General features: G+C 42.7%; 1 protein-coding gene across 4 annotated transcripts in view; it reads right to left on the bottom strand.

The window, feature by feature from the left end:
- Positions 1–516: 516 nt before the first annotated feature.
- Positions 517–12537, bottom strand: part of LOC134203866 (cell death abnormality protein 1-like) — a 32860-nt gene continuing 20839 nt past the window's right edge. Inside the window, exons 1-5 of one of the 4 annotated variants that reach the window (XR_009977723.1) lie at positions 5701–5815; positions 5533–5641; positions 3298–5467; positions 3133–3238; positions 517–556 (exon numbers count right to left, since the gene is read on the bottom strand). Coding sequence is in view for 3 of the 4 variants with exons in the window: in XM_062678701.1 (XP_062534685.1) it covers positions 3183–3238; positions 3298–5467; positions 5533–5641; positions 5701–5795 (2430 nt within the window). In the remaining variant the exon portion in view is untranslated. Of the gene's footprint in view, positions 557–3040; positions 3239–3297; positions 5468–5532; positions 5642–5700; positions 5816–12537 lie in introns of those variants that run through there. The other 3 variants (XM_062678701.1, XM_062678702.1, XM_062678704.1) reach the window with 3 other exon arrangements.

Genomic DNA, 12537 nt, shown 5'->3' with positions numbered 1-12537 from the left:
ACTTGGATAAATGTTACTTGAGAAATTCATCAGCACCGCTAGGTGGATCAATCTAGGGTTTAGTCGATTAGGATGGCACAAATCGATAGAGCTTTCACTAAACTATCGTACATTAGCTAATTCGAAAACCACTTATGGGCATTAGTGTTATCACCGATTCGGTACGCCCCATTCCACATGCTCAATCCCTTACTCCTCGAAAAGGAAAGTTTGGTTTATTAATTTCCATTTCACCTCAAATTGGATTATGTACCGATCCCAGGGTGAAACACTTTATAGTTCAAGCGTTCGTTGTAGCGGAATATCAGAATATGCTATCTCTGCCCCCCCTCTTTGCACTTCAACGCAAAATATCGTTAATTGGATTGAAAACTGTTGATTGATGCCTCCGACATACGGCTTTCGGATGGAAAAAGCTTTTCAATTTAAACTCACTCGGGCATAACAGCTTGGGTGTATGCAATAACAATTTTAATAAACGATGTCACTAATGAGAATTTAATACGCGGTAACTATTAAAGGATATTATTGGGCGCCGGTAGTAAACTCGCATATGAGTAATTCTCGCTGAAACCGGGCCACTATTTGCACGAGGTTCTTAAAAATGCCTAAATTTATATTCTTTCGAAAGCTTTCGGCGAGTATATAAAGGATCCGAGTTAAATTCTTCAGAAAGATGAACCCCTCGTTAGTTATACACGAAATCATTTTAATGGACCCCTCGATTTTTGTCAATTCATGACTCACCAAAACTGTCATAACTCCAACATTTCTCAACCGATCATAGAGATCAGCATATCGTTGAAAAGAGGAAGAGTGTATCCTCAATTTGCAATAATAAAAATATAAGCAGCCATTTTGAATTTGGCCGCCATCTTGGATTTCTTTTTAAAAACTATTTTTCCGCCAGGTTTGCAACCACCGATTTTGAATGTTAATACATCAATGGAAAGCTTAGCTTATATTGTGTATTGTGTCCGAAAATCTCAGGTGTATGTTTTTTCTATCAAAAGTTATGTACGATTTACCAATACTAAAATTCTTGAATTATTTAATACCATAACTTGGATACGGCTTCGTTATGCTCAAAGCTTTTGAGCCCTTCAAATAAAATACTGTTGTAGATATGCCTTTCATTTTTGAAACATATTTGGCTTAGAATAGTATATGAAATCAAGGAACTGACTTCGTAGTACCATATTATCCATAAAATAATGGTCGTTGGTCAGATGGCCCTTCAAAATATAATTTGGCGAACCGTACATAACTTTCGATAGAAAAACCTTTATTTTAAACACTGCACCAAGTAGTTAAAAATAAAGTTGCTAATTACTTATAATAATTCGCAACTTTGTTGCATTCAGATTCAGCTCAACTTTGAATTCGTTTCTGTATCGTACGAATGTTTATTTTTGACAGCTAAGATGAGGTGGCGAATGTAGCCAAACATTTTGAAAGGGGTATTTTTTACTAATTTGATGCACTCCAATTTTTTTGATTAATGCTATTTACATCTGTAATAAATCACTTTACGTTTTAATTTTGCACCATCTGATGATAATATTTTTGATATTATGAATAATATGGTATGAACATGTAAAAACAGATTCTGTATAGATGTAAATATGATTGGCTTTTCAAGCTATGGAATTTGGCATGATAAGATGGAATCTTATTGTTCTCTGCCGCAACATAATTTATTGACATGAATGATCATGTGGATTAAACTCGATTGTACAATTTGGGTATAGATCAGGGTTCGTAGTTTTCTTTCTCGCGAGAAGAAAATAGCCTTTTTTCACGATTAGTGAGAAACGAAAATCGCAATATGAAAGGAAAAGCGAGTTTCGCAGAAGGTATCAATCACCATCACTTCTCTTTTCGTTCCTCATTTTTCACCAGTCTACAACGAAAACTGAGTCTCACTTGTCAAACTTTTCTTGATGAACTGTGCACTGAGATGCTCACTACATGGTGAGAGAATTTAGATGAAAGAGATACAAGCAAAATTCATTCTAGCCTTACATTTGGAACAAGTTGATTTCATTGTGACCAATCATATTTACATCTATACAGAATCTGTTTTACATGTTCATACCATATTATTCATAATATCAAAAAATATTATCATCAGATGGTGCAAAATTAAAACGTAAAGTGATTTATTACAGATGTAAATAGCATTAATCAAAAAATTGGAGTGCATCAAATTAGTAAAAATACCCCTTTCAAAATGTTTGGCTACATTCGCCACCTCATCTTAGCTGTCAAAAAATAAACATTCGTACGATACGAAACGAATTCAAAGTTGAGCTGAATCTGAATGCAACAAAGTTGCGAATTATTATAAGTAATTAGCAACTTTATTTTTAACTACTTGGTGCAGTGTTTAAAATAAAGGTTTTTTCTATCGAAAGTTATGTACGATTTACCAAATTATATTTTGAAGGCCCATCTGACCAACGAACATTATTTTTATGGTTAATATGGTACTACGACGTCAGTTCCTTGATTTCATACACTATTCTAAGCCAAATATGTTTCAAAAATGAAAGGCATATCTACAACAGTATTTTATTTGAAGGGCTCAAAAGTTTTGAGCATAACGAAGCCGTATTCAAGTTATGGTATTAAATAATTCAAGAATTTTAGTATTGGTAAATCGTACATAACTTTTGATAGAAAAAAAAAAACATACACCTGAGATTTTTGGACGCAATGCACAATATAAGCTAAGCTTTCCATCAATGTATTAATATTCAAAATTGGTGGTTGCAAACCTGGCGGAAAAATAATTTCCAAAAAAAAATCCAAGATGGCGGCCAAATTCAATTGAGCTGCTTATATTCCTATTATTGCAAATTGAGGATACACTCTTCCTCTTTTCAACGATATGCTGATCTCTATGATCGGTTGAGAAATGTTGGAGTTATGACAGTTTTGGTGAGTCAAGAATTGACCAAATCGAGGGTACATTAAAATGATTTCGTGTATAACGAACGAGATCTTTCTGAAGAATTTAACTCGGATCCTTTATATACTCGCCGAAAGCTTTCGAAAGAATATAAATTTAGGCATTTTTAAGAACCTCGTGCAAATAGTGGCCCGGTTTCAGCGAGAATTACTCATATGGGTTGATTGGAAGCTTTTAGTGTCATCCATTATGAGTTTTATGATCGTCATTATGAAGCTATCTGCGTTTCGGAACCGATGGATGCCTTCTCGGTTGTTGGATCGTCTGAAAAGAAGGATATTTTTTCGAATTGGAAAGTTGGTAAAATCGAACGCATTACTTACACTGACACTTGTAGGTACGAGAGAATTTCTTCTTTATATAAAATTTGTATACCAAAAAAGCAGCGACTGCGGTGAGTGTTGTGGCACATAAACAAACAATTAAAACTGCCCAATTGAATCCCGAAATTTGTTTTAATTGATCGCACCTGCAATGTCCCGGCTCTATACAACAAACACCAATGCAATCAAAGCATATTGGATCACAGTTTGAAGTGACGTTTGATAGCTCATATCCATCGTTACATTCACATTCATTTGGTGCGATGCAGTTTCCGTTTCTACAACCCTCGCACACTGGAAGACAAAAGTACGGGCTTTCAAGGTTGGCGTAGCCTTCGTTGCACAAACAGTTCAAGTGAATGCATGTGCCTTGTTCTACCGTGCAGTTGTTTTCGCATATTGAGACACACCACGGGTCATCAATGACAGCATGTCCGGGATTGCACTGGCACTGATTAGGTGCCACACATTTTCCCTCCCCACAGTCATGATCACAAATTGGGCTACATGATCCGTCGTCTCTGGTTTCGTGTCCATCGGCGCATCTGAATATCCCAGGGGCAGTGCAAATTGCGTTTTCCGGCAGACTGGCACAAACTGGATTGCATTGGGACAGCACATCATTATCTGACGAAAGTTCGTAGCCATTGTGACAGGAACAGTTGTTGGGACCAATGCAGGAACCATAGGTGCAATTAATGAAACTTGGATCACAAAAGGGCTGGCAGTCGAAATCATTAATGGCGGTATAGCCTTCAAAACAGCTGCATACATTTGGCTTTTGGCAAATCCCATTTGAGCAGGGTTGGTCACAGCGTGGTTCACAATAAGATGAATTGACTTGGTTGAATCCGAGCAGACATTCACACACATCCGTATCGATGCAGTGCCCATTTACACAAGCCGGGTTACAGAGTGGAGTACACCTTAGGATCGTATCCGCTCCCTCAGTTAGTTCGAAACCTTCGTGGCAGTCACAGGTGTCGACGTCTGTGCAGTTACCATGCGTATTGCAGTCGACCACTTCCGGATTACAGTAGAAGGAGCATTTGTTTGTAGTGTTATGATTTTTCTGATATCCATACTCGCATGCACAAGAACCAGGAGCGATGCAGTGTCCGTTCTCACAGGGTGGATCGCAAACTGGTTCACAGGCATGTGAGCTACCTGCGACTTGCTGGTACCCATTTAAACATTGACATGAACCGTCCTCTCGGCAAGTAGCATTGATGCATTTAGGGCTGCACTTTGATTCGCAAGCCAACTTGGAGTCTCCTTCCTGGTAGATAACGAAGCCTACATCACAGCGTAGAACATTCGGAGCAATACAGCTTCCGTTCACGGCGTCTACATAGCGTGCATCACACACTGGTTCGCAGTAACTACTGTTCACTGATTGATATCCATTCAGGCACTTGCATTTATTCACGCCAATGCATTCGCCATTTTCGCATGGTGGATCGCACAATGCAGTGCATTTATGTGATTCATTCAATTTCCGGTAGCCGTGCCAGCAAATACATTCTCCCGGTTCACTACAGTTGCCATTTTCACACTTAGGATCACAATCCGGGACGCACTTGTTTTGAATCAACTTATAGCCTCTATTACAAACACATTTGTTTGGGGCCGTACACATTCCATTGGTACAATCCACCCACGTGGGATCACACACCGGATTACACGTGAACTGATCATATTTGGACAGTTCGTACCCGAAAAGACAATCACAACGATTCTTTCCTGAGCATACTCCGTTTGCACACGGTCTGTCACATTTGGCCGTACAAACCGTGTTGTTCTTTACTCCGAAATCTAAGAGCTTTTCATTGAAGTAGTAACCGTCTCTACAGACGCACTGATTCTCCGAGCTGCAATCGCCATTAACACAGTAATCCTCACATTTAGGAACGCACAATCCAGCATCATTTTTAATGAATCCCTTCGAACAGACGCATTGATTCGGAGCAACGCAGTCTCCGTTGACGCAGGTCATGCACTGCGGTACACATCTGTCGCCAATCATGAGGTATCCGGTATTGCACGAGCATGTGTCGGGTGCCGTGCAGCGTCCATTGGTGCAGCCATTTTTGCACACAGGAATACACTCAGATCCGACTTCGTGGTACCCATCGCAGCAGCCTTGCTTGTTGGTCACTGCGTAGTCAAGCTGAAAGGGAGAACACAGATAAGGAGCGGTTATTAGGATCCCAATATTGAGCACTAATCGATTACATAGCATTGATTTGAATGGCAGGTACAAGCAACTGCACGTCTGGAGCCGAAACAATAAATATATTGGTTCTCTGTGGTAGTTTTGGAATAACTTTTCGATACTGCAGTCCTAGGAAAAAGAAAATAATTGAATAACAAATGTTCAGCAGATCAAAATCAATCGCTTACTTTACTTGATTCGTGCAATATTTACTCTCAGAGATTTCAATTGCTGAAATCAACACAACCAATAGCGCCGAGCTGCACTCTTTGAAGAGATTCATCTTGACTTAATTACAGCTCAAGTAGAACTGAATCTTTGCAAAAATTTAGTCGCTGTTTATTGTTCTGCCATTCAATCTTCGGCTTTTGGATATGTGATATCACGAATAGTGTAAAGGGTGTACAGAATCAAATTGCATCACTTTCAAAGAACGATAGCATTTCGTCTCCTGGGTTGATTATGATGAAATTTTGTGTACGGCGGTTTTAGCATGTGTTATTAGAACTGCGTGTGTTTCATTGTGAAATTTCCAGCAGTTTCGAAATTACAGTCGAAGGACAAGATCGTGCGCGATATGCATGATCTTGTGCATTCACCCAAAAAATCCACACCTTGAGAAAAGATGCCAGTAATCCATATTTATGCCAATGGCCCCGTAATCACCGGAGCTGCGGTCGATCCAAAGATACTGGGCTAGAATAAAAGTTGGAGCTGGAGCTCCACAATTTTGCATTATGGAACATGAAATGCTTTATTGGTCTCGCACGTTAACATTTTTCATTGGCTAATAATAATAATAATAATAATAATAAGGTGGAAGTAGATAGGAGCTCAGGTGAAATACCCTGGGTGTCCATGAAAAACCACCATTTTGAGTAGTTAGGGAGCTGAAGGCCCAGTTCCTAAGCACCAATGATAAACCACCCTCGGGCGAGCACTGGCGCTTGAACCTAGCTATTTAGCACTGTAAAGAATTAAATAACTTAACAGAACCCGTAGCTTCCGGGAATGAAAGCACACCCAGATATGGAGTTACGTTCAAGAAGAATACCACCCATGCGATTGCTCGAGGAGGGAGCCCCTACTGGAGCTGGTCCTGGAACGGGGGACAGAGCGAGCGGCCAGCGGCTAGAGGAAGGAAAGGTGCAACAGCGACCCTCTAGTCATCGGGCTCAGCCCGTGCCGACAAAGCAAAACAGAAACAGCAGCAGAAGAAATCACCAAGGCAATGCGGTACCTGTTGCTGTTGCTATGGTTGATCGACGTCAATCACTCACGTTGGCAGGCCGCCGACGGCAACGGATCATGTGGACAAGTGAGATGAATCAATACGTGATCCGTTGCTACTACGTTTGCACCAGGATGGAGACGGATATGTCCGGCAGACCGGCGATGCTGGAGATGTTCAATGAGAGGTTCCCTCGGTTTGCACCCCAGCTTGACCAGAACAAGTTGTACACACGCCAGAGAGCTATTATGTCACATAATATGCTGACTCCAGAAGACGTAGAGTACATCAAGCGGGAAGTGCAGAGGGAATTAGGAGAGGAGGAGGAGGCAAGATCGAGCGATACGTCGAGACGGAGTTCTGTTGGGTTGGATGCATCAATCGCAAGTAACCGTCGCGATTCGATTGCACCCGCCGCTCCAGGACCAACAGTGGAATTGCAACGACAGCAATTGAAGGACGAGCTAGCTAACCATATGGGCACAGCAGTTACACAGTTCCGTGGGACAGACCCCATGTCCCGACACCGGATACCCAAGTTGGAGTACTCCTATCGGTTGACGAGTACACTAAGCATCCTTAACCAGGATATTTTGCCACAATACTTGGAAACCGTGAAAAACCTTGAGGAGCTGCAATTTATCGTGTATTCGGCTGCAGTGGCTGTTGTAAGAACGTTGGGATTGCGAACGCGCCCACAAGCTGAGAGTGATGGACGCGCACGCCCCAAAGCACGAAAACCCGCGTGGATGTGACGTCTGGAGACCCGCATCGCCACACTGCGGTTAAAGGTTGGTCGATTAACACAGTACAAGCAGGGGAATCGATCAACCAGGCTAGTTCAGAATGTTGCTGAAATTGTGAAACCCACAAAACTCCGTGATCTCACTGAGGCGAACATAACTGAGATTCTCGACACCCATGAACAGCGGTTGAGTGCTCTTGCTAAACGACTGCGACGTTATGGAGAATGTTCGAAGAGGAAGGAGCAAAATCAAATGTTCAACATCAACGAAAGGGAGTTCTACAACCACATCCGAAACGACAAAGCCGATTTTGGTGAGGGCCTTCCGGAGATTGGAGAAGTCACGCAGTTTTGGTCCAATCTATTGGAGAACCCCGTCATACACAACGGCGAGACATGACCGCTATCAACGTAACCGCTAAAGACATACGTGAGGCTACCCGGTATACCAGGAATTGGGCTGCACCAGGACCCGATTTTGTGCATAATTTCTGGTATAAAAAACCCATAACGCTCCACGGGCGGATGGCGGAATGCTTCAACACGGTACTAGATAACCCCGGGCAGCACCTAAAACCGGAGATGAACGTCAACATCCCGGACTTCCGCATCGTGCGACTAGACCGGCCGACCAGGGGAGGCGGTGTGGGCATCGCTCTTCGCTACAACATCAACTGTCGTCTGCTTCCAAACTTCCAGCTCAGTGTCATCGAGGCCATCGATGTCAATATCACCACTTCGGTCGGCACAATCGCGCTCATCGCTGCGTACTGTCCATCCAACGCAAGCCAAAGCCGGCGATGGATCATCGGCTGCTCTTCGGAGGGACATCGTCAAGCTTACGCGGAGGCAAGGCCAGTATATCATTGCCGGCGCCCTGAATGCCAAACATCAAGCCTGGGGCAACAGTCGCGGCAATCGAAACGGCACCATCTGGAGCAACGACATGGAGGAAGGCCACTACACGATCTTGAGCCCGGATTCCCCCACTCGGCTGAGTTGGTCCGGTGTCCACGCAACCCTCGACCTATACATAACCAACATGAACGACCACGTCTCGCAGCCGGTCGTCTACTAGGAGCTCAGTTCGGATCACTATCCGGTGGTGGTGGAAGTGGGCTCCTCGGTCAATCGGCACCAGTTGTTAAGGCGAAACTACCATCGACTGAACTGGCAGCGGTTCCAGCAGTGCGTCGACAACACCATCGATTACGAGGTGCGTCCAGGGACGCCGGAAAGTATCGACCGCCAGCTGTGCGCCATCGAAGAGGCAATCTCGGTGGCCAGAGAGCAGCATGTCCCGACGGCTCGGCAGGTAAGCAACTCCTTAAACATCGATACACTCACCAAAGACTTGATTCGATTGCGGAATGTCACTCGCAGGCAGTTTCAGCGTACTGGACTGCCTGAGATTAAGGCACGCTGCAATCGAATCAAAAAAATTATCAAGGCCAGAATGGTTGACCTCAAAAATAACGACTTCTCGAATAAAATCCGCACTCTCCCAGATTATGCTAAGCCGTTCTGGAAAATGACCATTCCACCTTTGATCCCACTAGACAATAATGGCTCTAAAGATCGCTTGATAACTCCTGCAGAGAAGGTCGCTGAAATAGGTCGTTACTTCGTCAGCTCACACAATCTTGGGCAGAACATCGTCAGTCCACATGAAGCAACCGTCAACGAGCATACTAACAACATCTATTTGATTCCCAACGACTTCTCGGAGGAGTTGGAGATCTCAGCTGGCGAATTGACGGCTTATATCAAATCATCGAAGAAGGCCCCAGGCTTCGATAGCATCCTGAATCTCGAGCTCAAACACATGAGTGCTCCGTTCTTTGAGCACCTCTCGCTGATCTTTAATCAGTTTCTCCGGCTCAGCTACTTCCCATCGTCCTGGAATTCATCCCCATCCGGAAGCCTGGAAAGGATCCTTCCTCCTCCAAAAGTTATCGTCCCATCAGCCTTCTCTCAGGGATATCCAAGCTATTCGAAAAAGCTATTTATCACCGGTTACTTGAGTCTGCCGAAAATCTCAACATCTTGCTCGAGGAACAGTTTGGTTTCCGACGCGGTCGGTCAACTGTACACCAACTGACTCGAGTTACCAACGTCCTCAGACGGAACAAGTTTGTCTCAAAAACATCCGCCATGGCCTTACTCGATGTCGAGAAGGCATTTGACAATATATGGCATGATGGCCTGGTGTACAAACTACAACGCTACAATCTTCCCAGCTACCTGGTGAAAATCATCAACAATTACCTGTCGGCAAGGACATTCCAGGCCTCAAACAGCGGAGCGAGTTCCAATGCGCACAACATCTTCGCAGGCGTCCCCCAGGGCAGTATCCTCGGGCCCCTGCTTTTCAACCTGTTCACCTACGACATGCCAGAACCTCCAGAAGGCGGCATTCTGTCTCTGTTCGCAGATGACACCTTCATCGTCTACAACGGTAGAGTGATCAGAGCGCTAGTAGCAAAACTCCAACGAAGCCTGGATGCCCTGACAGAGTACTTCACCAGCTGGAAAATCTGTATCAACGCGGCGAAGATCCAGGTCATAATTTTCCCCCACTCTAAATCCCCTAAACCTGTTCCGCCTGGAGACTGGGCAAATGAGGCCGACTACCTTGGCTTGACCCTCGACAGCAAGCTTATTTTCAGGCAACAGGTTGACGAAACGGTGACAAAGTGTAACTACTGTACTTTTTGATCAACCGCCGGTCGTCGTTGTCCTTGAAAAATAAATTTGCTGTCTACAAGCAAATCATCCTCCTTGTCATCGAATACGGCATGCCATTCTGGGAGAGCTGCGCTAAAACCCACCACCTCAAACTTCAACGGGTCCAGAACAAGTTCCTGAGGATGATCCTCAACACCCCTCCCAGGACAAGAACATCCGAGGTCTACCGTCTGGCCGGGATAAAAACCTTACATGAACGCTTTGGTGAGTGTAAAGAAAAGTTTAGGGTCCGTAGCCTGCACTCGGACCAAGAAGCGCTTAGGGCGCTAGTTCCGATCTAGGTTATCAAATTTTTATTCTAAATATTAGTGTACATAGTAGTTAGGTTATCAATTTTCTAAATTAATCAATGCCTCCTTAAGGCTATTCTGATACATTAGATAAACTTCATAAATTATATTTAAATCCTAACCATTGCTATTGAACCGAATCAAAGATGAAGGGCCAAGTGGCCAAACACTTGTAATGTTAAAAATAATGTAACGAATGATGCTTCACCCCTTAGATAATTATTAAGGAGGCAAATAGTGCCCCACAATTTCCTACTGATGGCATCTATGCGAAATATTTTTTGTAGCGATTATCTCAGACGCGCACTCGTGGTTCTGCTTTCAATGGAAACTTTCTGCCGTAGCCAAGGAATTATAATTTGTCTCGGTTTAACCTTCTCTTCTATAAAATTGTGGTTCTGGAAAGAACCGAATTATTTAACATAAAGCGCCTCTCCAGACACTAACAGTAACAAAACCAAATCAGAACCTTGAAATAAAATTTCACATCCTGATCCTGATGTCATCCATGCTAATATTTGTTTGCAAAATCTCCCTTTGTGGTTGTAAGATTAGTCCAGGCTTAACCTTCCCTTATATAGACTGTTGGTCCAGAGGAGAACCGATTAATTTCCAATACTGTGCCTTCTGAATCACTAACAGCTACCATTCAATAGTCCGACGCGCGCTTGTGATTCTACTGTCAAATTTCTTATGGCGTCAAGCGATGATTTGCAATTTGATGAAAATTTCTTTCAGATCAACCTTTTCTACTGTAAAATTGAGGTTCTGAAAAAAAAACCAAATTATTTTCAATAATGCCCCTTCCCAATCAACAAGAAAACCAGACCCCCGAACCATGAACCACTGGAGTGCCGCTGACGCCGACGATAGCCACTCAATAGTTTGCCGCTGAACCGCTACAGATGCAGAAACCAGCGCCATCGTTCTCACCGTGCTCACTCTTCGTGACTAGTTGGCGTGGATCCACGAACAGGAATGGCGCGCGAGCACGTAATACGGAACCTTTAATACCCACAGAAAATAAAACGGCTGGGTCAAAAGTACATACATCATTCTGTTGACCGTGTTAGGAAAGCATGAACAGGATTGGTTGGTTTTGATATTTCTACTGGGTAGGATAAAAGTTTGAATAATCAAAAGTTTCAATGAAATTGACAAATTGTAACGGTCCCCAATTTTGGATTCTGATTTGACACCCTTGTCCAACATCAAAATGTTTATTAAGGACTTGTTTAAAATCTTACGAGTTCATTTGAGAAAAAAGTTTAGATGTATTAATGAATTCTCGCTTAACTTTTCAAAAGTACCTAAGTAAAATTTTTTTCATGAATTAATTTGAATAGCGCAATCAACAGAACAACATGAAAGCTATTTATTGCAGTATTCAAACTAATTCATGAAAAAAATGTTACTTAGGTCCTTTTGAAAAGCTAAGCGAGAATTAAAGCTTACGCATTGTACTCCAGTCCCTGAAAATTTCATGACAATCTGTTAATAGTCATTTTTTTGCGAGTGGTTTCAAATGGTTCAATTTGATGCCGTACACCCTTTAATGCAACATCGGTCGAAGAATCACTCTCTCCTCTTCTCTCTCTCAATCTCCAATCGCATCCCATGAAAGCTCTTATCAATAGCTGGATATTTAATTTTAATTTAGAATAAAAGAAGCAGATTGCTGGAGGCAAAGAGAACCGACACATCATGTGATCGGTATGTGTAAAGTTGTGAATCGTATGATTTTTTTTTGGTCACCGTTGTACATAATGAATTATTTGCTTAAGGCATGATCTGTGATAATGAAACGCTAATGAGGGATCGAAAGAGGAAAGTGGGGGAACTCGGTTTAAAATGCGTCAATCAGATAATACGCGTCAGAGCAATTTCTGGGTTGTTATACTGAATCTAGTTACAAAGCCGATGGAATGCGTCGGACCACTAAATTGAAAAATATTTGTTAAGACATCTATAATAAAATAAAAATTAAAACGATAAATTTGGTACATGGTCT

The sequence above is a fragment of the Armigeres subalbatus genome, unplaced genomic scaffold (genome assembly GCF_024139115.2).
Source record: "Armigeres subalbatus isolate Guangzhou_Male unplaced genomic scaffold, GZ_Asu_2 Contig274, whole genome shotgun sequence".
Lineage (NCBI taxonomy): Eukaryota > Metazoa > Arthropoda > Insecta > Diptera > Culicidae > Armigeres > Armigeres subalbatus.
The sequence above is the reverse complement of the archived record's forward strand: the minus strand, read 5'-3'. Positions and strand labels throughout refer to the sequence as shown.